The sequence below is a fragment of the Blennius ocellaris genome (assembly GCF_963422515.1).
Source record: "Blennius ocellaris genome assembly, chromosome: 1".
NCBI classification, from domain to species: Eukaryota; Metazoa; Chordata; class Actinopteri; order Blenniiformes; family Blenniidae; genus Blennius; species Blennius ocellaris.
The window spans coordinates 26879146-26907114 of NC_137650.1; the positions used below are offsets into that span (position 1 = coordinate 26879146).

The 27969-nt window shown below is 38.8% G+C and overlaps 1 protein-coding gene across 1 annotated transcript in view; it reads left to right on the plus strand.

Moving 5' to 3' along the window:
• Nucleotides 1-10318: 10318 nt before the first annotated feature.
• LOC308132882 (ephrin type-A receptor 6-like) overlaps nucleotides 10319-27969 on the plus strand; it is a gene marked incomplete at both ends in the record, with an annotated part of 58653 nt that continues 41002 nt past the window's right edge. The window contains 2 exon segments of the mRNA XM_080500068.1: nucleotides 10319-10397; nucleotides 20842-20906. Of these exon segments, the coding sequence (XP_080356194.1) occupies nucleotides 10319-10397; nucleotides 20842-20906 (144 nt within the window).

Consider the following 27969-nt stretch of genomic DNA (forward strand, 5'->3'; position numbering starts at 1 on the left):
AATACAGTGGTTCAAATGAGCCTCCAACCTTTCTTCATATCAGACCAAAGACTACTTCTTGGAAGGTGTAGGTGCAATGTATTTCAAGTGAGAATATAAATAGAGAAAAATAAGAAGAATCATCTGTGGCCTTTTGAACAAGAGCTTACTACAAAAACTTGATAATTACCGCATTCATAATCATTCAAATTCATCATTGGTGAAATCCAGTAAGCTTGGCTAAAAGGTTGAGGTCAGCAAGGTCACAGGGTATCACCAGAAAGGGCATTCAGCATAATCCACTGTGACAAAATTTAAAAAGTAGCAGAGAATTTTCATCTGCATTTGCCCTGGGCTGTCCTCAAAGAGTTAAAGATCATCCATCTGATGTCAAATAAATCTCCTGGAAATTTTAACATTTTATCAAAATCCATCTGGTATTTCAACTTGGACATGCCGTGAGAAGAAATCAACAACCAAACATGTATTTTGGCAGAAAAAAAAACATGCTGAGAACTGAACATTAAAGAAAGGAAATGTTTGCACAAACACTTTGCTGTTGCCTGAGGCAGCGATGAGAAGGTCTGTTTTGTTATGTCGCAGTATTAGCCTATTAGTGATGATGGATCTGAAGTCCTGCCAAACGTGCTGGAGGATGGATTGGATTTTAAAATTGCTTGTTTTAGCTCATGGTAGGAGGCACGCTGAGAGTTGTGTTTATGGAAAGTGAGAAGCGCTTGATGGCACCTCCTCGTAGTCTCCACTGGAAGAGTGATGCACAAATTTCACTGACTCATCTTCCCAAACCAAACCTGAATCAGAGTCTCATTTAGAGGCTTTGTTTTTGTATAAGAAGCAAAAGAAAATAGCTCGAGAGCTTTTCAAGAAAAGTGTCAAGTTGCTATTGATTTTCTTAAAACTGCCATTTGGGTTTAAATAAACACACTTATATTGTTACAGACAAGCTCAGCCACAAAGACAAAACTGCCTTTAATCCAGAAACCTAATAACCCCTTTGATCTGTTTGGAGAGCAGTTTATATGGTGTCAATGGTTATTTTGAAACAATAGTGTGTATAGACCTGTAACGATCAAACACTTTTGAAGGACATGAAGCCTTTCACATCCTTAAATCACTCAGTGGATTCTGCATCCCACTGGGCCTCTTAGACACAGCTTCAATCCAATTCCTGAAACCACAAATCTGGGCTTCCCCTCCTGCCACTGAGATTGATCCTGTAACAACAGGTGTTCACAGGTGTTCAAATGTGGCCGCGCATCGACTGGAAGCCTTTCTGAGCCTCAGAACAAAAGAAATCAGCTCAGAAGGCAGCAGGAGAGGGGGAATCGCAGTTTATGTGGTGTCCTCTAGATGTTTGATATGTCACCTTTTCTTTGCCCCTGAGATGTCGACCTGAATACTTAGCGTGTCTTCCAATGTGAACGAAGATGAAGAACTTATTGTTCAGTACAGTACAAAGAAATGGGATATTTAGCTTCTTTGATCGAGCCAGATATCCCATTTGTAGCAATTTATTAGTGTTTCCGTGCCAACCTGGCAAGTAATCAAGGTTTTCCGTTTTCCTTAAAAATTGTTGACAACAGCAATTAAAGACTTCCACCTAACTTCAAAAAACTGAAACTTTGCTTTGCTGACTCTAAAGACTGCAGACTGTTTCACATCTCAGAATAAGTAAGGACAAAGTTTGGCTTCAAGCACAACAAACCTTAATAAAACTTCAAACTTTGTAAAACTCCTTTTTGTTGATGCACACTGATGGAAGATTGTCCTGTTTTGCATATCTCTAAAGGAGTTGTGATGTATGTTATCTGATTGGTTTAGTGTGTATCTATTTATTTTCATGGTTATTACCATACTTCACACAGATCACACAAACATTAACCAAATGTTAATTGTGACCTTTTTTTTTTTTTTTTTTGCTTTAGACTGAAATGAAACTTCTCCCCGAGGGGACATGGGGTTTATCAATCAAACTCTACAAGCTTGCAAAAGGGCAGAACAAGCCCCACATGGAAATTAAACTTAACATACACATAACCTCATTTTCACACGGTCCATTTTCTTCCAGCTTTGAGCCTGTTCGGTGCTCACTGTTCCATTTAATAGTATATAGGTAGCTTGTTTGAAGTTGTGGTTAATAGGCAGAAAAGATGCAGGCTTAGTCCACTCAACTGTAATGTTTAAGTTGGGATTTTTGCTGCTGACTTCACAACTTTGAAGTTCTAGAACCTTTATGTGGAGATAATGTTCTCACTTTTACTATACAGACACTTGACAGCTCGGATCCAGGATTTTTTTTTTTTCTTCAAGCCTATTGATTATAATTCTCAAAGCAATAACCGCTAATGGAGACCACAGCTCTCAAATGCACTCGAACACCACTTTGCCCACAGAAAATGAAGTTTTTCCTATAAAAGATACTGGTATCCATTAAAAAGAGAGTAGGTGAGTAATGTGAACTTTGGCTAGAATTAAACAAAACAGTAGTTAATAGCATAGTAAAAGTTACAGTTTTAATAGTTCAGCCTGGGAGAAAATTGCTCAAATGCATAATTAGCGAGCATGAGAGTTTTTATTTGTCACATATTTTTCATATTTTTTGCTCCTGGTTCTTGTTTTCCTGCTAAACAATAAGCTAATTACATTCCAACTCCAGCTGTAACTTCTGTCAATGTGGAAAAAGAGAATGAGCCACCAAGTAAATACCAGAACCAACAGTCTGGCAGGAGGCTTGATAATTCTTGATTCTCAGTTGTACTTTGAGCTTAATTCTTACTTCAGTTTTGCAATACATCTAGTACGTTGATCCAATTCAGGGTACAGGAGCCCATCTGGGCTGAACCAGGACTCAAACAGGTGACCTTCTCACTAGGAGGCAAGACTCATAATTACCACACCATTGTGCAGCTTGTTCACTATCTAAATTAATGTTTTTCAGCTAACATCGGATAAAATAATCAGTCAAATGAAATCACAGAAGTGATGCGATGTAAGTACAGTTATTTTGAATTTGAAATTATCACCAACTATGTAAAAGTCATCTTCTGAGGAGCCAGTGTTTACGTAATACTATCTGTTTAGATTTTCCAGTGTGGGATAGCTGATGAGCAACATATTGTCATCATGAACTTCTTTTTCTTTAAGGAACTGGAGCTGCAATCTGGTCTGTGGGAAACCCAGACAGCTAATTGTCTTGATTTGAACTCCCAGCCGCTCCCTGTGATCTGGGTGAATTACAAGTTCTGTCTGCAAACTGACTTCAAAGACATTCATGCATAGTAAATTTCAGAATCACTTATAGGAAAATTAAATTAGCCTCTGTAAATGCATCATAATTCCTGTACACAAGAACTGATTGTTTGCGTGATGTACAGGGCCAGGCAGTAACAAACTTAATCTAACCTCTTTCTTTCTATACACACACACACACACACTCACACACACACACACACACACACACACACACACACACACACACACACACACACACACACACACACACACACACACACACACACACACACACACACACACACACACACACACACACACACACACACACACACACACACACACACACACACACACACACACACACACACACACACACACACACACACACACACACACACACACACACACACACACACACATTTAGATATGCTGAACATTTCAGCATTGCTTTCCAACTCACGTTTTTCTGTTAATCATACCTAATAAAATATAGCTAAGTGTTTCTCGGTTGGTCTGTCTGCTTCTAAAACATCGCACAGTCCTTTCCTTTTCTCTTTAGTGATAGCACCTCCTCCTTTTCGAGCTCCACTTCTTCTTCCCCTGTCCTCACTCTTCTGCATGACCAGTTCCATGTCAGCCCTTAATTGTGTTTTGATGTTCTTCCAGACCTGCAATTGAGCTCCATTCTCGCCAGCCAAAACAGAACAGACATTTGTCAATGCACAGACACCGTGAGATTCCCACTCTGCAACACATACTCTGCAGTTTCCAGTTATTTTATCTATCTATCTATCTATCTATCTATCTATCTATCTATCTATCTATCTATCTATCTATCTATCTATCTATCTATCTATCTATCTATCTATCTATCTATCTATCTATCTATCTATCTATCTATCTATCTATCTATCTATCTATCTATCTATCTATCTATCTATCTATCTATCTATCTATCATCTTCCCATCTATCCAAGAAAACTTCAAAGATGTGCAGTGGAGAAGGAACATCAATGGAGGATGAAACCCAAAGACCTCTTTTCCCCCTCTGGGGCCAATGTCACATGTAATCACTGCACTTATAACACAAACACACACACACACACGTGCGCGCGCGCACACAGACACACACACACACACACACACACACACACACACACACACACACACACACACATACACAGACAGATAGTCAGTCCTAACGCTCAACTAAGCTCGGCTCAGGGAGTAAATATTTGTGCTGCGCAAGCTCCAGACAGAGAGAGGCTCCTCAGCACTGTGCCACCAAATCATGAAATATTCAGAGAGAAGATGCGAGGAGTAGAGAATGAGAGAGTGAGGATGAAGTGAAAGAGAGAGAGAGAGAGAGAGAGAGAGAGAGAGAGAGTGAGGATGAAGTGAAAGAGAGAGAGAGAGAGAGAGAGAGAGAGAGAGAGAGAGTGAGGATGAAGTGAAAGAGAGAGAGAGAGAGAGAGAGAGAGAGAGAGCGAGAGAGAGAGAGATAGAGAGAGCGAGAGAGAGAGAGATAGAGAGAGAGAGAGGTCACACATAACAGTATAAGATGGACGGAGGGGAAAATGTGCGTGGGTCGGTGGCTCTGTGCAAAAGCAGAAGATCTGAGGGGGGAAAAAATGGGGAAAGCCAGAGGGAATGTTGAGAAAGGTAGAGGATATGTACAAGTAGACTGAAGGGTTCAATAGAGATAAAGAGATGCAGGAAGTAGAGTGGTTGAAGGGTCTGACAGTACAAAAAAAAGGAGAAGGCGAGCGGATAGAGGTGAAGCAGTGATGGGGCAGTCTAAATGTGTGAGACAAGCAGAGATGTACACTGACAGGCACAAAACATTAAGAACTGTAGACAACACAACGTGTGGTATCCGACAACAGAGGGGATGTGTAAGAGTAAATGGATTGCAGGAAATGATGCTCTATAGCTTTTAATGGTCTCACTCAGTCTGAAGCTGAAGAGTGATAATCCCTCACCAGGACTTAATGAGGGTTTATTCTTCCACAGGATCTTCTGTCCTGGGATCCTGAAAGACTTCTCACCATTAAAGCGGCTCCATTCACATCCACTCCACACACTTCGAGGGATCACTGCGCTATTACATTGATTCTCTTTTGTGAAACGTGTAACTGTAATTGAAATAAAGTTTACTTTGAGATAATCAAAGGTAATCTTCATGAGAGGAACTCACAAACATTTAAAGGTTTTCTTTTTGGTCAGTTTTTGTTCAGTTTAAGCTCGATACTGAGTCTGTCTCACGCACGCAGTGAAAGAAAGCTTTGATTCAAGTCTGGACGTGGGACTCCGATGTGCAGAGTTTGCATGTTCTTTCTGCATGTGTGAGTTCACTCCAGGTAATCTAGTTTCCTCCTACAGCTAAAGCATGCATTTGAGGTTATCTGGTGACTCTAAACTGCCTGTAGGTGCAAATGTGATTGTGTCTGTCTGTGGTTGCCCAGTGATGGACTGGTGACCTGTCCAGGCCATAACCTGCCTTCACCCATCATCAACAACTGGATAGAGTTAAGAAGATGGATGATGGTTGGATAGGGAAGCCATAGCTCATTGGAAAGACATACATTTTTCCTCCCTGAAAAAAGACTTTTTCTCTGTGGGCTTGCTGAGTTAAGAAGAGATAGTTTCTTCTTCCTAAAGTTGAATGTCAGATTTAGCAAAATTTACCAAAGAGTCATTAATTAAAGTAATTGGTGCATAGTCTACAAATAATGTAGCTGCTGCACACCAAGCTGTTTAACCTTCTCCTTTAATGGTCCCTCTGCAGTAATTCAGCGGCCTGGCTGGCTTGATTATTATTATATATGCTTTCCAAGGTGATTTGAGCTGCTAATGATGCATTATTCAGTGAGTTTGAAATCACTTGCAGTTTTGCTTTAAGGTGTTTGTTATTTATATCTGCAACTGTTCCTGTCTTAGGTAGTTTTGTTCAAAACGAGACATGGTATAAAGTTCAATACTGCTGTACTTTAGTTTACAAGTTGGATAGTTGGCTGATTATGTAAAGAATGTGCCGAGTACAAAACAAAAACTGCATAAAAGATGTAAAAGGTAGACTGAGTCGGTAATGGCTGCATAAAATGCAAAGGACTAAATACTAAACAGCAAGTTTTTAAAAAAGGTCTGTGGTGCTAATTGGTGTGAATCATTAACATTAGTGAGGTATAAAATCATAAAAGGTTCACCCTTAAGCGTAATGATCTCTGTAATTTACTAAGGAAAATCTAACTTTGAAATGGCTCTTGGTCATGACAATGGCTCTGATGATCTAATCGCATTTTATAAACTACATGTGGATAGTCGACACTTTCATGTACAGAATGCATTTGCAAAGATATGCTTGAATAATTTTTCATCTGAAGAGCAAAAACATACATTTTCTTTGGCTCTGATGGAATATGTATTAATCTCACTCCCATTTAAAAATAAGCTGGGTTTTATTTAATGCGAGTTGCTGTCATAAATCAGCTGAAATGTTTGTGTAGAAATCTTGTTGATAGTCCTCGAACTTCACCCATGAGCTGGGATCTGTTCCAGACCCTCATCATTCTGTGCTGGATACTAAAGAATGAGGATGGGTCATTGTGAGAGCTTGTACATATTTAATCATCACTAACAGAGAGTCACAGTTTTAACATTTACTCCAAAAACATATAGGAAATCTTATCAGAGCAAATTTGATGACAAGGAGTTATTGTCTCTGGATTTAGCCAACACTATTCAGTTTATGTGCTTAACATAATAAATAACAAAAACAGTTGTTAGTCAATTTAATTGATAACAGGATCAAATGTCATTGAAATAACTTTCTAACAAAATATGAGACCAATGATCCATTATTCTCCAGGCCACAAAATGCGAGGATGGAAGGGACACAACAGCAGTATACATGTTACAAGTTTTCATTTTGGGACTAGAAATATTCCCATTTGGAGTATAAAAAAGCCAAAATGTGTCACGGATTGCAGGGGGACCCATATGCAGACTTGCCAGGTTGCACAAAAACTGAATATATTACAGAAATAAATATCCAGGAAGATCAACATCCAAAAAAAACCCCAGCAAAGTCCAAAAACCAAAGAGCAAACAGGTATCACCAGGTTGATGCGATGTACTGACACAGGCAACAGAGAATAAGAGGCTTAAATACACTGGGAAAAGGAGGACACAGGTGGAACACATGGCTACAGGTAGGTGCACGCACAGGGAGAAGACAATTGGATAATTGAAAACGTGAGGTGAGCCACACAAGGGGAGATGCATACAGGAATCTGACAAAATGTAGTTGTCACTTTTCAACGAAGGCTTTAAACAATGATCAAAAAGGAGGAAACAAGTAATAGCAATAATAATAATAATAACAATAATAATAATAACAATAATAATTATTATTATTATAATAATAATAATAATAATAATAATAATAATAATAAATAGCATCTTGTTCAGAGTCACAAGGTGGCGAGGATAAGTTATCCAAATTCCTGGTCTAAAATAAGTGGAATATAAGATAAATTATCGATACAGTATTTAGTCGCTATACTAACTAAAACTTAAACTTCACAGCTGAAAACCTGAAACAGCAAATTTCTGACTGAATGCTTTGATTAGTGAGTTAGAATAAGGTTTGCTAAGACAGGAATGAACTTGTGATTCAAGATAAAAGCGCTACAGAAAAGTTTTGTCATTCGCAACATACTGAAATTTTAATTATTGAAAAAGTGTATGAAATTACTTTCTGAATTCCTCTAAGAATCAAGTATTTTCTCTGCATTTAGACTGAAAGTGAATTCATCCTATGTGCAAAACATGAGCTATTGAATAATGGGGTGAACAGATTCAGTCACTATAAGTATGCTGACGCTCAATAACTTATGCTAAATGATGGTCACACTGTTGGAAAGGTAAAGGCTGGTGAAAGATATTCACTAAAACTCAAAGACCAAGATGTTAAAGACATTGGAGCCAATCCCAGCTAACTATGGCAAATGCAGAACACACCCTGGACAGGTCAACTGCCCTTCACAGAGCAAACACAGAGACAGACAACCACACACACTTACATTCACACCCAGGGTCACCAATTAATCTCATTTGCATTATTTTGACTGTGGGATGAAACCAGATTACCTGCCGAAAACCAACACAGCACTGTGAGAACATGTTTGCATGCACAGAATCCCCCATAAGCAGAGGTCAAACCAGGAATATTCTTGCTGTGAGGTGAGAGTTCTAACCTTTACCCCAGCGTGTGGTGTTGTAGTAACACATCTCTACACTCATGTTACACAGGTTTGAAATAGTTGCCTGCAAGAAAAAACAGCAATATGCCAATTTCCAAGTGATTGTATGCAGATGCCGTGCAGATCGTTACAAGGTAGAGCCTACATTTTTAGAAATTAAGCAAAAGTTTGAAAACACCAGGATACTTTTAGAGACAAACTGTTGAAGTAGCAGATTCCTGTGCTGACTGGGGTCGCTATCCATGGTGCTGAAATGTGTTGGTTTTTTTTATATCAGCCTTTAAAAAAAAAAGACAGCTCTAAATTGCATTAAAAGCAAAGCACTCTTTATTTTTAATAATTTATTTTTTCACTTGCCACAGGCCACTTCACTCAGCAACTTGAAGCTGCTTGCAATGCTGCTGTCGATACTTTTCCTGGATGTCTGTTTCCCGATCAAGACTTTGCAGAACACACGTTATTAAATGATATTTCTTGTCAGAAATCACATGTGTACATTGGTGAACTTCCTGACCAGACTAAATGTAGCACCATTGTCAATGCAGCCAGCAATTATTTAAACTGTCAGCTGAAGCGAGCAAGTGAGCGATGTGACTGCAGTGAACATTACCTTTATCCTCCAGTAGCCAAGCTATGGCTCCAGAGTCCAAAAGGTCATTATATCCTGACTGCTAGTCCCGGCGGACTTCTATTAACAGTCATCTCCACTATTGTGTCGCAGGGCAAAGCTCATAGGTCATTAGTGAGGACAGGTAGAAGTGTTTGAAGTCATGAGGAAACTCCTCATGTCACAGTGTGCTTTAACTGAAGCTCAATTACAATGTGCAAACGTTGAGTTCTTTTCTAATGAGCAGCACACAGACTTGCATGTGTGTCCACCTTCAACCCTCCATTCTCTGTCTCAACTTCTACCCAATCTATTCGTCTGCTTGCCTTCCTCCCCTGCCACCGTAAATAGGAACTGCCCCAGACACATTACAATTCCTGAAGCATAATCCAGTTCAGGTACATCAGAGCACAGAATTGATACAGTGGTCGACTAATGGTTTCATATTTCTCTCCATCTCCCCCCCTGGAATCAATAACCCGGGGAAAGAAGAAGAAGAAATTATTATTCCCAGTCTGTTTGAAACGATGGGTTTATATGTGAGAAATATGGTGAAATAACACGGTGAAATAACACAAGATCAAGTTTTAGGGGATTGGACCTGGTTTGTAAATCTTTGATTGTGAGAGAGAGAGAGAGAGAGAGAGAGAGAGAGAGAGAGAGAGAGAGAGAGAGAGAGAGAGAGAGAGAGGGGTCGGGGTGTACAAGCAGTGATACGGGGACACAGCAAGGGATGGAAGTGAGGCGAGAAGTCCGGATTATTTTTTCTCCCCGCTTCTTTCTTGTTTTAGGATCAAGACGCTGAATAACAAACACACCGGAGACCCTGATCGAGAAACCTCGCTTTCAGACACTTTAGCCCGACTTCTACCCGGACTCGTCTTTGAGGGCTGATAGTCAATTACTCCTCGTTGAACTTACTGCGCCGAGTTTTCTGTTTTGTTTTTGTTTTTTGTTTTTTTATCACGCACAATGGCGAGTCGCTGGTCTCGACTGTCCGTCTCTGTCCACATGGAGACCTCCGCGATGCGTGGCTGAAAAGAGGAACAGGAGAAGACGAAGAAAGAGAGGAAACAGAAAGACGGGACTCCCGTGGATATACTGGGAACATTTCAGTTGCCTCTTTCATGACATCTCTCCTTCTCACTGTGGGGATCTGTTTAGGAGTCTGTGCAGCGTTTTAGCTCGGAGCGCACTTGTGTCTGACTCAACGATGAGCTCCGCTGGGAAATACTGCGTGTTATTGTTCTTGCTCAAAAGTATCCTGTCGGACCCAACAACCACGAACCAAGGTGAGTCGAGCTGGTTCGTCACGGTGCATCACAGTTTCAACATGGTTTTGTCCTCTCCGCACACGACCACAACGTGACCACATGTTTGAAATTCAGTTTCATTTAACCTTTCATAGACAAACTGCACATGAAAACTTAAAAATTACGAATACATAAAGATATGTAGAACCTTCTAGTCTGGACATCCAAGCCGTCTTGGCTCAACTGCAAGATGGGGAATACATTTTAAGATGCTGTATTTTGAAAGTGTTTTTAAAATGCGTATACTGTTTCGCATTTTTCGTCATATTTCAAGCTTATTAGTGCATTGAAATTCATGTCATGTTTTAGGTGAATTTCACCCCCCCCCCCCCCCCGACAAATAAAAAAACATCTCAGTTAATTTGGAGTTCATATTTATACCTCAAACCATGGCCTTTGCAACTGTGGAAGTCAGAGCTTAGTTTTCTAACAACTAATGAGCATCATAGTGGAAACAAAATGTGGCTGTGTGTTCCGTCCTTGTGCTCCATCAACCAAATTATAGGACAGAATATGACATCCTGCTTCACCTCCCAAATATGAGTGCATAGAAACATCACCACAGCTATAGGGACCAGTGAGTATTACAGTAAAATGTCAGCCTCTGGCACTTTCTGTCAGCTTTACTGATGCTTTTTAGTTGCTATTTTTGACTCTCTGTCTTCATTGCTGAGCTTATATATAAAGTATATGCGCTTACTGTATATATTCCTATATAAATACATTACAGATTTTAGTCAAAGAAACTTAGATGAAGCTTCTTCCCAAACACCTTTCTGTAGAAAGAGAGTGTGGGACATTAATTTCATTAGGCATGAAATAGTTTTTTCGGAATACTGTTCCAGTCAAAAATGTACAGATTTGTATGGAAAACACAGTACATTATCTCTCATCGGCTGTACTTGTGAGTCTAACAGGTAAATGGTTGTCATAGTGTAATCTGTTTTTGACATATTGCACTTCACACATTTGCAGAGGTCAGTTTAATATTCATTGCTGAAATGTTTAATGTTGAAACTATGCATTTTCAAAGACGACAGGAGCCCTTTCACTATAGCCAAATGTCAAAGTCTCCTTCACTTCATTTCTTTCTGTCCTGTGTGTGTGTGTGTGTGTGTGTGTGTGTGTGTGTGTGTGTGTGTGTGTGTGTGTGTGTGTGTGTGTGTGTGTGTGTGTGTGTGTGTGTGTGTGTGCACGCGCGCACTCAGTTTTCCCCACAGGATGCCTTTCTGCCTGTGGTGGTGACAGGTTTGAAGAGAAGGCAATGCACACAAGGGAAACTTGAAAAAATGTAAACGTGAGGTGTTTAGAATGTAGTGAGAACCAGCCAATATACTGTATGTCACCCCTGTGCAAAATGTCTACCCTGCTAATGGATGTCTTATCAGATTATCAATGGCAAGGTGAGATCTCAATGTGTTAGTTGATTTAATTAGCTCATTTAGGAGGTGAAAACAAAGTTTAAAAGTACCTTAAATTATTTTAGGGAAATTTAGCACAGTTTCTTCCAAAATAACTCTGTTTATGTGACAATAGATACAATTCCTAACTGAAATTGTTTGACGATGCAGTCACCTTGTAAGCTGTTATTAGTTACAGCTTACTGGTTCAAAATTATGAATCCTACATTATGAATTAGGCATCATATGCACACAGGCACACATGATAATGTGCTAATTGTATATTAGAAGGAAGCAGCAGCATACTGTAGCTCTTGCATTGTATACACTGGAAAATAACAGATCAGAAATAATAAATAAATAAATACATACATACATACATACATACATACATACATACATACATACATACATACATACGTACATACGTACGTACGTACGTACGTACGTACGTACGTACGTACATACATACATACATAAATAACTCTTGTTGAGTTCAGAAGTTTCAAACCCTTGATTTTCAATTGTCGGAGCAAAGTGATGCTTCCATGGCAACATTTGTATTGCTATAACCGTTATTATAATGTTCTAAGGAAAACTTATTTTTGCCTTTTTTTTTTTTTTCATTGCAGTGTGACATGTGTCCAGTGGGGAAACTTGACTGTTTAAGGTTTAATAACAGTGAAGCAATATGGTATGTAAGAGCCAAAGCCTGGCAAAGAAACTCTCACAATTTGACTGAACAATTGAGACTAAAGTTGGTAACCTGAAAGGAATGATTTTTGTGTTTCTTTATCCACCGACCAGATATGTACTGTGTCTAAAAAATGGGTGTCTGACATCTCTGGGATCATTTTACCTCACAGCAGTACTGTTCAGGTAGATATTGCACTGTATTTTTCTTTAAATACGAAGAAGCAGTGCCACCTGTACCACCAGTGAATTAGATACTACTGTCCTATTTTATTATCATTCCATATGGAAATAATGATTCTTTTTCTCTGTGCGGCTCTTCGGAAGCACATCCCAGAAAATATAAGCCATGGGGCCTTATAGAAAACATTGTCTCTGTGGAGATTCTCATCCATGCTGGTCAAAGAAAACTGCCACAGTATGAGAGTGAAGCAACAAAGGCACTTCTGTCATACATCACAATGTATCATGATATATATATACACACACACACACACACACACACACACACACACACACACACACACACACACACACACACACACACACACACACACACACACACACACACACACACACACACACACACACACACACACACACACACACACACACACACAAACAGTATGTCTGACTGCTACAGAGGTTAATTGCTTAAATCAGGCAAAAATAACTTAAATTGATGAAGAAAACAAGACAAAACCATAGTCATAATATTTCGCGTTTCTTTCGGCAAGCATAGTGGTTGATGCTACATATTCAACCAACCAGACACAGCCTGTCCAGTTTTGTAATATCACACATTACAATCAAACACTTTTAGTTGTCATTCCAGTGTCTTGTCTTTTTGCCGTCCAACTGGAAGGAAAGAAGAAACAGTACTTGGCAACTGCTAAATCCAAAGGGACAAACAACAGAATGTGCTTGAGGGGTTGTTGGGGCAGAAATGGCAGAGTGGGACGTCGTATGATCTCAAGGTCAGAAGTTCAGTCCATCCACACATTTGTTGAAGTGTTCTTCATCAAGCTGAACTCCACTGAGCCTTAAGTTACTCCCGATGAAGCGCCTCCTTCTCCACTGAGCAGTGTAAAGCCCATTACTACCATGATATGTTAAAAAAAATAAAAACAACGTGTGTTTTATATCCCACACACTGTACCTTGAAAGAGATATTAAATCAATGTCAGTGTCATGCTTTTAATGTAAATATGATGCAGAAGAGAGATGCTGGCATAATTAGATCCGTGTATAACTAGAAAACAGACTGGAGCAGTACCAATATAGTCTTCATGGGGTCGTTCTTCAAAAAGACCTCCACCGTTTTTTTTTTTCTTCTGGAGCTCCCTGCATTTGCATTCATGTTTATTAAGTTCAAGTTTTCTTCTTTCCTGCCTTTGTTGGCCCATTCCTGCACATCTTTTTATGTTACTGCCCCCTGTGGATCACTGGAATAGTTTGAAACCACTGAAGGGCACTCGTTTGAATACAAGACCGCCTCTCAAGCCCAAAGCACCAGTAAACTCTGCTGGAAACAGTTCAGATGTAATGTAGCACCTACGGTGTCAACCCTGTAAATACACATGGCTGAAGAGAAGAAAAGACTGCACTCTGCTTTCATAACAAAGAATATTTTATCAAAGGCTGAAAACCCATGATGACTGCACTGTGTTTGAGGTGCAACATGAGTTCATTATGTTGCTGGCACAATTTAATAAGATTTGTAGCTGAGCCACAACCTCCACACACCAGCGTCAGTGGATATATATTTGTGTCCGTTTTGTCAGGCTTGTCGGTTGAATTCTCCTAATTCAGTCACTTCAGACTTAATGGTTTGGTAGATTAATTGGTTAAAACATACATAAAAACATATGGCTTAAGTGACAATTTAGAGCTCACATGTTTCCATCTTAATTTCTGTGACAATTCACCCTTCAGACAGTGAAGCTATGGAAGGACAGTTGTAGATCATCAGGCTTCCAGACACAATAACCAGACAAGAAAAATGTGATTTGGCGTCCCGATAAATAGTGCGCGTGTGTGTGTGTGCGTGTGTGTGCATGTGTGTGCATGCCTGTGTGCGTGTGCTTGTTCACTTTGAGAGGTAAATCCATGTATCAAATTCGCCACTGCAGTCTCGACCCATTATTTCCGTATTTGTGGAATTTAATTACTGTATGATTACATTGCTGTGTTTGTGTGCGTGTGTGTGTGTGTGTGTGTGTGTGTGTGTGTGTGTGTGTGTGTGTGTGTGTGTGTGTGTGTGTGTGTGTGTGTGTGTGTGTGTGTGTGTGTGTGTACATGTGCGCACAAAAGATCGACAGGTACAGTTTTGTGTTAAAAAAATGATTTCTGGTTATGATTATGAAAGATCGTTCTAATTTTCCCCAAAATCAATGCCGTTCTGTTTGAGATGCTCCGATATATTTTTTGATACTGATCCAATTTTTTATGCTTGAGTTTCGGCTGATACTGGTACTTTCCCAATCCAATACTTAAATTGGTATTGCGAATTTACTTAGCTAGAATTATTGTAAAACTCACTTATAGAATCAAAATTATTCTCAAAATCACACAATTACCTATTTTAACTTCATGCAGTCACAACAATTAAAAAAAAATCCACTCTGTGAAAAAGCGAACATATTCATTTGGAATCTATGGTCCACCTAAATTAAAGCATAAGCCACAATAAAGTACAACATTTACAATATTCAGGAACATTCCTTTAAAAAACATGCAAATACACACAGTGCTGCTATGTGACAGGAGCCCAGCATGAAAAGCCAGATGAAGCATGTGTGCAGCGCAGCACACACTGGACATCCCCAATTTCTTACATTGCCTTCTTCATATTCTTTGCATTATCACACAAAATGACATTTTATTGCACCTGGCTGTTTGCATGGCCTCTCATACAAGACTGTTGACATGTTCACCACTGGTTTGGTCATGTTGCTTACAGGATGGTTGCTATTTCTACATTTTCGGCAGGTCACAAATGGGGATCAGTGGACTGCCGCTGACGTAAAAAAGATCGGCAAGGTGATCGGTTGTGATTTATCGATACCCGATCATTCAAAACTCACCGATGGGCCTGATCTGATCGGGACATCCCTACATTCTGTGTGTCTTGGTCTATCTCACAGTCTCCCTCCCTCCATCTAACGATGTCCTTTGCACCGAGGCAAGGCCACCTTGTTATAATTCAGAGCTTAATTACAGGAGGGAATCAAGGCTAAATAGAGTCCCGGTAAATACCAAAGCAGTTCATTTGGTCATTCTCACAGCGTATCATCCCTGGTTATCTAGCTTGTTTTCAAAACAGTCACAACCCCATTAAATTAGTCCAGATTTGGCAAAGTTCGCTGTACACTGGAGTGACAGGTCGGCTGAAGATGTGACTCTTTGGTCTATAATGTCCACCACTGAAGTGGGACATACTTTTATTGACAAGAGACTATAATTAACTGGCTGTGTGGAGACAAAGGAAATTGCACATTCATCATATCAAATTGGCTCACGGGGCTTAGCAAGGACCAGATAATAACTATTTTCATGCCTGAGCCGTGACCAGAGTGCAGACAGCTACAGATCGTTATACATGTTGGTACACAATGCTTCATGGATTCATGAAATGGACATGTGTTCACATGTTCTTGCAAAAATGTCCATGCATCAAAGTGTCTGATTTGCTAAGAGTTTATTAAGTGTGCACACTTGTGTTTCCACTTTGCATGCATTTTCCAAGTGATTGACTAAGAACAACCGCATGAGTGATATTATATGCAAACAGGACTATTGAAATGATCAGTTGGAATACCATTGCTTTCCTATTTAATTGCACGGAGCCCCAATAGCACAAACATGTGGTGTTGGAGGTGTTAGTGGAGGAAGATATCGGACATGTTTGAGTCATATTTTGGGGAAAAATGCAATCCAGGAGATGATCAGTCACAAATTCAAAACTTGAGGTACATCTCATAAAGCATTTTACAATAAAGCCAGTAAACAAAAGTTAGGTTGAGGTGAGGGGACAATGGCTACCATCACATCAACGTCAAACAATCTGCTAAAGGATGAATTGATGAGCTTCTCCTTGTCCAACATAGTAAAAACAGATGGAATAATATACAATGCAAACTTTATTTCATAGGTGGTAAATCTTAAGTAAATCTTAAATTAAGCAACATTAATTATTTAACATAAACTGCTCCTAGTATTTTTACATAATTTGAAAACACCCAGGATATTTTATATTCATGAATGCAAACATGATAATTGCAGAGTGTGTGTTATTTAATATGTCTTTCAGACGTTATTTGTGCTGCTTTTCTTAAGTACACCAGCTTCCATATGGGTCTGTGAGCAATGTAATGTTTGTGTCCTTTTTAATTTTAATGGCAAAACCTTTTGTTGATCAGGAATTAAGTCTGTTTTTGCACAATGAATCCTAACTTGCTTCCAATAGGGAGCACGCATCATGAATTTCAACTGTTGTTACTGATGCGTGATTGTGTTGCTTGTTTGAACGAGTTAATACGACTGATCATGTTCTGCATGTTAATAACGCACCCACAAAATTATTTAAATGTCCCCTCTTTCATTACTCTAAGGTCCAGTTTAGTTTCTCAGGTGCATTCTGCTAGTGTGCGGGCCCCAACCCCACATACACACACCACAAAAAACCCCAAAAAACCCAAAAAGTAACAAACCTGACATCTTTCTATTATAAACAGCATGCAGGTCTGCAGCAGCTTGGGCTTTTCTGTGTGATCAAAGACAAATACACCAGCCATCATTCTGCACCTACACCAGTGAGGCTTATTTGCTCATGACCCTGTCACTGGTTGTCCTTGCTTGTATTGCGTTTGAAGGCTACTATCCACTGCGCACTCATCAAGACCTGCCATTTTGCAGGGACTCTGATTGAGTTGCCTACCCATCAAAATAGTCTGAATTGTTCAAATCCTTACAAATCTTTTTTTTTTCCGCACAGCCGTTTCGAGGTCTGTCTGTATGTTTGCAGTTTGATTTTCCACCTCTTGACAGATGCCACCGTAACAAGATATAAAGACATTCCCTTTAACTGTGAGGGGTTTTAATGTTGTGGCTGTTCGGTGTAGGTGATTTGAAAGATGTCAGGGACTGAAGTGACCTTATCAGTTCCACCCCACAGCATCAACTATAGATTCACAGTTTAATGAATAAAAGAAACCAAGCATTGTCACTCTGCGGTGACAGTGAACTCTGTCTTTCTCTTTTTACTCAGTACAAGGAGGGGAGGCCTCAGGGTACAGGGCATGAATATGCAGGGGGTCATGTCACATCCAAATCTGGAGCATCATTGATTGATGATCCCGTTAGTGAATACAGGATTGGAATTAAGATAAATATGATGTGTTTCTACTGTATTTTTTTGTTTTAATTTTAACAGTGAGTTCATTGTGCAACATTACTGAATATTTAATGGTTTTTCTCAATTATTAACACGGGAGGCAAAAAAAAAATCAATGTAATACAAAGTTATTTCTTTAGAGGCGTTGCAATATATTCTTTATTCTGCTTTCCTTGTTCACAAGTAGACAAAACACTGGAAGTAAGGCCATGCAGTTGCGTATTGTCCATCATGAGTTGAAATTGCCAGATCTATTTGTCCAAATAGAAGATTTTCAAAATCTGCTTGAGAACTCATGAGACAGGTTAGTTTTACCATACTGATGAATCTGTTGTTGCAAAAATAATTCACACTGTGTCATATTACATATTTTAAACAATGAGATTAAGGTGATAATGGGTTATATGACTATTTGTGATTGTTAATTAATAACGTGAAAATGGTTTGGACTCAAATACATAACTTCAACAGACTTGATTGAGGAGTAGTTATTAATGCTTGTCATTTATCATAAAGCAATAGAAAAAGCAGACAGAGCTGAGAATTTAACTTGACCTTGTATTAGACATTGTAGGGTCACTTGCAGCCTTTTGGCTCTTCTTTACTGTCCCCGAGGAGGATAACATAAAATTATGAATCAAATGACAATGTAGTGATTTTGAAGAGAAAAATGGTATTCTTTTGCGTATACTTATGCTTGCAGGCCACCTTTTCCCATGTTTGCTGCTCATTCACCAGTGTCATGAGAGGAATAACATGAACTGATGCAACCGCTTGGACATGGGCAGAAGTGTCTTCCAAAACATATGACCTTGTCAAGTTGAACTGTTTCAGCTGCTTTGAGGTGCCTCTTACCTGCACAAGCGAGAATATGCATGGGTAAGGCTATGTTTTGAATTGACCTTATCAGACAAAACATGACAAAACATGCAAGGAGAAACAAGACCTTAACTGATTGAGACCAAGAACAATAACTTTTCACACAATAGCAAACTGTTTTTTGTTTTTCTTCTTTGTTTTCTCCGAAGTGACAGAAGTATTCACATCAGGTTTATATCTCAGCCCTTCACGGTAGTTGAACTCCTGGACAACACTGGTCTGAACCATGAAACTAACAAGACAGAGTGCACACAGCAAATGAAACCAGTTGAACTGGCAACAGACAACACAGCAGCATGTTGTTTATATTCACGGATGATCAAGGTGAGGGAGTCTGCAGAAATATCAAGGGTGATGCAGCAAGAAACCTGAAACTAGAGGCTTGTGCATACATGGAGACACAATAAGCACAATAATGAGTATGAAACTGGATGTTAACGAGACCAGGGATGGACACTGAAGGGCCACAGTCCTGCACAGTTTCAATGTGCATGTAAAACCCTGCCATGCTGATTTTATCGAAGGAACAAAACATACTGTACGTGAACCAGCACAAAGCAAAATAACTGTCACTACAGTATTTATGTGTCTTACTTTGTGTGGATTTCCACCGATCATTAAACAAATGTTAAAAGAGTAGTGGCCTGATTTATTAAGATTCTAAAATCGTTGTTAAATTGCATCCTCACGCAATGTTGGATGTGCTTATGGTTTTTGTGTGTTTTACAAGTGATTGACTAAGAATAACATCATCAGTGACATAACATGAGAAATACAAGTATTCAAATTAGTTTTGCGTGTATTCTTGCTTGTATTAGCCATGTAGTGATTTGATGGAGCACTGAGCCCCCACAAGCACAAACTGATTGTAATAGCATGGACAAGTCAGTGGAGGAAGTTATCGAACATATCGGTACATTATCACAAATTAATCAGAATTTGAGAAAAAAAAAGAATCTGGTCTGTCACGAAGTGCGAACAGGATCAGAAACAGAAAGGATTCAGAAGATTGCGAGACCTAAGAAGATTTAAAACACAGGAAATATCCTGAAATAAAGCCCAGAAAATAAATAGTTGGGAGGCAGCCTTTCACAACAATAACAGCAGCAACTCTGCTGAAACTGATTTGTACCATCTTCTCAAATGAAGAAGTTAGAAACAGGCAGTCATAAACAATGCACATTTTTCAGACATTCTGATTTTATTGCATCGCATAAACTGATATTTTATATTACACGAGGGCCGATATGCTTAATTAATGGTGGGTCTTACTTTGCATATCCATAAGAAGCAACCCCCAGCATCTCCATGTCCATGTCTATTTTCATACATATTTACAAACCTTTGGTAAATCAGTATAGAAGATGCAGTTCCACACAGACAGATATGCGTTACATCACTTCAACCACCGCACCTGTTTGTTATTGTGTAGTGCTTTTGGTGAAAATGAAACCAGCTGTTCCAAAATAGTCCAATGAGGGCTATATAATTTCTGAACAATATCTGTGTCCGTTTTCTTTGAATAATTATTGGCACTTCGGCTATTTTTTTAATAATTATTTTTAAAATTGTAATTTCAAATACAATGTATTTTATTCATTCAAGGTTTTAAAGTTCACAGAGTACTTCCATCGTTCCCCCTTTATTCATCTTTGGCTTATCTTTGGTGTCATGTAGCAGAAAACGTCTGACCTCTGAGAAGGAGAGTACCAATTTCCCAGACTTCACCTAGATGGAGGGCGTATCTGTGTTAGTGTTGGTGTTGTTCTGGACTGTCCTAAGAGCTGTTATTTCATAGGTGGTTGAATCTGATAAGGGCTTTACAGCTCTGTCAGCTCCCCATTGACAGCTTGATAACTATTGTCTGCTCTCTTCCTGTTTTGTCACCTCCATTTCTCTTCTCTTTAAATTCACTGTCCAACCTCTCCTCTGCACTCGCTTTTCCTGTCTTTGCTCCCCCTGTCATTCTTTGTGCTTGTACTGTTGTTCTTTCACTCTTCCAACTTTTGCCCTTCATTTTACACAACTTTCTCTCTCACCACCCTGTTCTCTCTAGTGGTCCTGTTGGATACCACCACAGTGCTGGGAGAACTGGACTGGAAGACCTATCCTGTCAATGGGGTGAGTTATGCTTCATGTTTTAATGTATATGATATAAATATCTTCTTAGCTTGCGCCAATTTATGGTACATGTTACTTTTAACTCCCATATTATGCACTTTTTCTCACTCTACAAGCCAGTGACCATTTACATCCATAGGCCAATTTGAATAGAATAATTTGCACATTTACATTAGATCTCCTTCACTCACGATGGCCTGTTGCTATCAATGACAATGTCTCTAGTGACACTTAAGTTTTGTCAATCAACTCACTTAACCAAAAACATGGTTTTTGGTCTCTGCTTATGCTGTCATAACAACTGTCATTTTATTCCCTGTTGTCGATTAATGTTGTAAACAGACATTTAACTGACATCAACATTTCTTGAAATACGAAAATTCACTTCTTAGCTATTTTACTAAGCATTCATATTATCTTTAAATGTCCTCAAAAAAGAATATTTATGCCAGAGTAAAAAAGGCTGTCTTGAAATCAGTTAGGAGGCAAGGCCTCTTGTCTTATTAAAAATCTTGTACGCAGTCGGTGACATGTTTTATACGCCAACCTTCTTAATAATAGCTGCGTCAATGTGTCGTCCGGTGGAAAGAGATTTTGTGAGTTTTGATTAAGTAAAAATCTATTAATTGTAAGGAACAGACAGATAGACAGACAGGCAGACAGACAGACAAAAATATGAGGTTATTTGAACAAAGAATACACAACGGCTGTATTTGGTGTCTATGTTCTGACCTTGTCAATACAAGGCATCACAGCACGACTCACCACGGTGTCAGCAAACCTCTCCCCATGGGGTAGCTGGACTCAAAGCCCACAGGTTGGATGTTGGTTTTGAGCTTTTGAACTGGATGTGAGAACTGTAGCATTTTATCTGCTCGTGACAGTGGAGCTGTCAGGTGAGCATTGTAGAGGATACAACACTGCAAGTCCATGCAGAGTATAGCCACAGACTGGAAACACTGCTGAAATTAAAATGAATTAATGGACATGATGTTTTTGCAAAATGAGTGCTGTACCCTTTGTTATTTGTGAGAATCCAGCTGACTAATTTCACTAACGTCCTGTTTTCATACTGTTTATAAAAAAAAAAAATCGAAGCAGCAGCCATGTGCAAGAGCAATGAACTGATAAAGACGAAATGACTGAATACATCAATGAAAGTATTGTTAATTGAACACAAATACCTAAAAGGTTGCCATGATTTAATGAATGAATGAATGAATGAATGAATACTTTTAAACCTCTTTTTTAGTTTTAACACATGCTTGTCTTGTGTCTCTCGCATGTTAGTCAGAGGTTCACATGTAGAGAATTTATACCTACTATTTCTAAAATACATCAATGTTAAGCCAATGGAAAGTGAACTGCCATTTCCTGAGACACCTTTTCAAAAGGTGTCTCAATTAAAGGTATTTTTTACAGCTTTGAGCTGACATGATGCTTTTATCTTTGGTTAGAGAAAATACAATGGTATGTTCCTTTTTTCCAAGAGGAAAATAATACAATGGCATTAAGCCTTTTATCCAACTGTAGAAATTGTGGTTGTTGTGTGAGCATGCACGCCTCGGACTTAAGAGACAGAGTAATCCCATTACATTCATTTGACAGATGCTTTTATTCAAAGCAATTTACGGTAAATGTAGCCAAACCACTTAGAAGCAAGAGAAAGATCATTCAAAATTGGGAGTGTATTGCTTTCGAACAAATAACTAAAAGCATGCTTGGTGTGTGTGTATGTGTGTGTTTCTCTGTCATAAGACATAAAAACATAAAGTAGTCCTAACGGGATCTGTAAAATCTGCTGTAGCAACAAGATGTTTGTTAGCCGATTGTGAAATAACATTCTGGGATTTTTGAGAGAATCGCAGGACCAACAGAGCTGATTGTAATCTGAAATCTTTTGGTACAATCAGCAGTGATAAATGTCTTTCTTTTACGTTTGTAGACTTGTTAACGCTTATGTCCATATCAGCCACTAACAGGTCATTGGAATCATTTTGTTGCTATTAGACACAATTGAATGCAGTCTTAGTGTGAATGTGAGCTTCACAGTCACAATGTATTGCTCCTGTTTTCTTTTCAACAACTTTGCAGTAATCCTACTGTTCTATCTGCAGCACATAAAATATAGATAACTGCCAACAAAAGGGTTAAGATCACAGCCGTTACTTACCGTCAGTCCAGTTACCCAAAGCTTCCTCTCTTGAAAGAAACATTAAATTATGCATGTTATTAATCACTTCTCTGAACTGTGCTTATGTAAACATCTGCGTTTTCTCTCTATCGCAGTCTGATGCCCTGTAGATTGCCACAAGCTTAATGAGATACTATTTAACAGACATAGATAGGATGAATATAAATCATTCAAGCATCTCACACCAGCATTTAAAAAACAGACTTGTACAATGTCACTTGTAAGACGCTCAGCTTTTACGACCCTCAACTGAAGGATTCTTGGCTTATATGTTTTGTATCTTCATTCATGGTCACATCACAACGGCACTCAACTATAATGTTAATAAATATTTACAAACAGCCTTTTAAAAGTTAAGTGAATTTATTCCCGAAGCAATAAAAGGTGTAATAAAACTCCTGAAGCACTCCGATCTTGATTCAATAGTCCCTGGTTTTTCCACTGTCAGGTTTTTCTATTTTTACCGAATGAATACAAGAGCATTATTTACACGCCATGAATATACAATTGACCAGGCCTTTACAATATCTAGAGATTAAACTAATTTAATTGTGGCATATGATTCTTCCAAGGCTGAGCCTGCAGGGAAAATGTTGTAGATTTCATTCTTATAAACATTTCATCTGGGACTGCGCAAACATCACCACCAATATTTTTTCTATGACTTTGTGTCTAATTCGAGACACAAAGTGGTGGTGGAGGGGGCTGTTTGTACTTTCAGGCTATTATTAAAAGTGCAATAAATCCTTTGGAACAAAACCAATAAATAGCAACAAAATACTGAAATATTTCCAGGGCCAAATATTGGAAAAAAAAAAAAAAGCTTCCCTCCCCTTGCACACAAGCTAAACAGGCTTTTTTTTTTTTTTTTTGCTGTGGGGACCAACAAGGCCCATTAATTGGTTGAACAAAAACACAGCACAACGCCACTCCCATAGATTCTCATCGAATCAATAATTCATCAAAACTACAGAGATTTAATGATATTTTCATAACACCTCTCTTTCTCTCTTCCCTTTAGTCTGACATTGACAAATTGCTTTGTTTTAATCAAACCCTCACACCTCTTAGCCAGGTTGAGTGCCGCCACCAACACTATCTGTCTATGCACTGGGTTTATGTGTGTGCGTGTGCTCTCTGAACAGCCTCATGTCCTAATAGCTACTGACATGAAATATTTACACTCTTAAGAGATTTTTACCTGAAGAGGGGGGGTGTCCAGTTTCTAGTTTCCCTCTGCTGTACTAAAAAAAAAAAAAATACAGTGATTCTTGTTGGCATGTTATATAAATATAGTCTTTTTCCAACATTGTTGTGTGTGAATTGGAGTTGCCTTCACTCAGCTGTGGTGCAACTGTGAAGAAGAATGAACACGAGCTGCTTGTCTCTTTCTGCAGACTATAATGCGTCATCATCTGATAGCAGAAATATTTTGTGGAGTTGAACTGAGAATTTCTAAAAGTGACTCACTGGTCAATGAATAATCATTTGAGAAACAAATGATTTAGTGGCAGGTGTTCTGTCCAGTAAAGGTCGTCCACAGCCTCAGGTCCCGGGAATGTAAAACCCTTCCAGGGATTTAATGCGGTCATGTTTGGAACTCCCCTCAATGGTGAAACTGCCCTGAGAGAAGTCACTGGCTGCACTTTCTAATACTGGCTGATGTAAGAGTGATGGTCAATGTGTCAAATGTGTCTCTATGCAGCCAAGCTCATGTGGAGATTCGGCTTCATTTGCTTTCATTACACTGGTTGTTAGAAATAAGGCTCACTTGGATTATTTAATGCTTAAGGCTTTGTGAAGAAACTTAATGAGCTTCAGGAAAGAACTGTTTGAGACTCTTGAGAACACATGTGCTATGAATAGATGTTTATTGAAGGCAGTATGAGCTTGGAGAAGTAATGTAGCATACAAGTGAAGACCTATGATGCCACGTCAGTTTCTTTAACAAGAATATCTCTTCACAAGACTCACTGAGGATTGTATCTGACAGACAAAATAGCACACCAAGTGCGTTTTCCTTCGTGCATATGGAATACTGTGCAAACAAATCCCGCAAGGACTCTATGCTTATTTGTTTATTAGATGTACTATGCAATTAACTACATTTAAAAACATTTGCATTGTTTATGTTTGTTTTAGCATGTTTGAATGATGTGTAAATCAGCTCAGGGCTTATGCAGAGAGCTCACTGTCATTGTGGCGAGAATATTTTTTTCTCTGCTGGCTCCCAACAACTTTTGTTTGTTGACTTAATGATACGATTCTATATTCTGTGTTGTATTCAGACTTTGTGACCAATCATCGACCAGATTTTGTTTTTTTGTTTGTTGCCAAATTCGGATTTATTTGCAGTAAACACTTGGATATATCCACTAGCCTCCCTTGCCAATACATCCAACTCCAGGTTATCACATTTAATTTTATCCTTGTGGGAACTCAGCACTCCAACCAATTACTCCATAATAAATACAGGCAACAGCAAATATGGAAGCAAGGCAGTTTAGAGCAGACCGCTCACGGTTAAGCAAGTCCGAATGCACCCATCCTCATTTTCTTTCAGTGGATCATCTGCTAACTGCACACACACTGAAAGTCTGTTCTCGTCAGCCTGGAGTTGCAAACACTTTCCCCAGGATGTTCAGGCCCGAGGTATCTGCAGGAGTTTGCTTTGCCATACAAACCAATTTGCGGGTGTGTGGGTTAGGGTTAGGGTGAGGTACGTTTCTATGAAAATAGTCTTAGAAGTTCATTTTGCAAGTCTGGCTCCTCATATGTCTTCCTTCTGTTAATTTTGAGAAAGATTTTCGTTTGCAAAGGTTAAAAAAGAAGAAAGAACTAATCAGACGATCTGAGGATTAGTCCTCTGGGTAAAAGATATTTACTACCTGCTCATGTAGGATTGTTATCATACTGAAAGTCTGCCTGTAGGACTCGATCCTCCAAGCAGACAATGAGTAAAGGTTAATTAAGCTGTCCCACTGAAATGAAAAGATGTTCAGGGGATTTTATTAAACATCTGATATACTATCTGTCAAATGTCTGGAACGCGTCTCTGTAATTCTTTAAAAGGTGATGAAGAAAGTGTTATGCACATTAAGAAATACTGTTATTTTACACCCAGCACCTCGGTATGCTAATCATTGTTTAGATAATGATCACAATCACAAGAATCGAGAGGGATGAAATAATGTGGTGTAGTGCTTAGCATGGATGGATGGATGGATGGATATTCAAACCTTTTAGTAATATTTGGCCCAAGTGTAAGAAACAAGTGTTTGCATGATAACAACCTGTAGTTGTGGGGTTGTTGTCAAAAAAGCAACAAAAAAAACCCCAGATAATTTAATTGAATGCTTAAAGATAAATATGGTATTATGCACAAAGACACTGGATTAGCATTAAATTATCTCTATGAACATCCTCTCTTTGGCACCCCTCCCCTACCTCTCTCTTTTCTTACTATCCTCCATTGCCTTAATAGCATTCATAAGTCATGAGTAGTCAAAGAAAGGCAATGAGCTTCAGTGAACAATTGCGTAAAGAAAAAGCAACAATATATGATGAGCTCCGAAATTTATCTAATGCTGTGCTCATATGTTTTCCACCCAGCTCTACTTTCAACCAGGGATATTAGTAAATCAATTTAAAAGAAACATTTTATCATGCAGGTTAATTAAGTACCTAACCACTTAACTGTAAAAACTGAGACATACCATAAATAGGATGGTACTTAATACCGTATCTAATACAGATGATGCCACGCTGAAGCAGCATTGTTCCAAGTGAAAGACTTCTTGTCATGGTGACCTTGATCTCCATGAAACTATCCGCTGATCGGAAATGTGATGTTTTTGTCTGCAATGTAAAAGTTCTTCCTGAACCTTTTTCCAACACTGAACAACTTTAATAACAACTTTCCACCAACTAAATTCACTGGCTGTCAGAGATTCCTGTCAAAAGTAGAGTGCAGGACTTAAGCTGCAGGAAGCTATGGGTAAAAAAAGAAATCATACCAAGTTTTTCGTGCCTGAACATCTCTGCACAATGATATGGTTTTTGCAACTGCTTACAAACTGTCATAAAGAGGACTACAATGTATTTTAATGAAATCAGTGAGGTAAGTTGCTAAAACTTAGTATTTCAATACTGCTACTAGTTATTCAAAACAGTACTTTCTAAAATAAGTAATTTGTCTGAAAGGTAAGCCGTGCATTTGCTTTAATCGTCTTTCTTGTTTAGGATGTAGTCATTAATTGTGTGTGTGTCACTGCAATGCCATTAAATTAATGTAGTTCTATTATAGTGACACACTCGCTGAGCTTTCTGCACTGTTTAGGTCAGTTTAATATATGATTCTCTGCTGAATTCAGCGTACATTCTTGGAAATCAAACATTTGATTTCATCACTTATTAATATAGTAAACACATCATAACAATACAGCTGAGATAAACTAGCATGTAATCCGCTGCATTCAGGCATTAGAAAAACAGTTTAAAGTAGCTTAACATGCAAAAACTAAAACATTTTCATTATTTCTGGCATTGCTTGTTTGGAAGGGAAGAATATGTTCATTTATGAATTGGATCTCTGGCACTGTTGTGAAACCAACAAAGTGATGGGTCCTAGAAAAATTCAAGCAAATGAGGTAAATGAGGTAAAGTAGCCACAAATAGATAAAGGGTAAAATTATGTTAAGCTTAACTCTAATTCGCTGGGCTCTACTTCGAAAAAAATAACAACAAATGTAATGGCGTCACATAAGCGTAGTTGTTAGTATAGCTGCTCCATAGTGAGAAGCTTGTAGGTTTGAGTTCAGGAGGTCTTTCTTTGTCGAGTTTGCAGGCTTTTTCCAGGTACTCCTATCT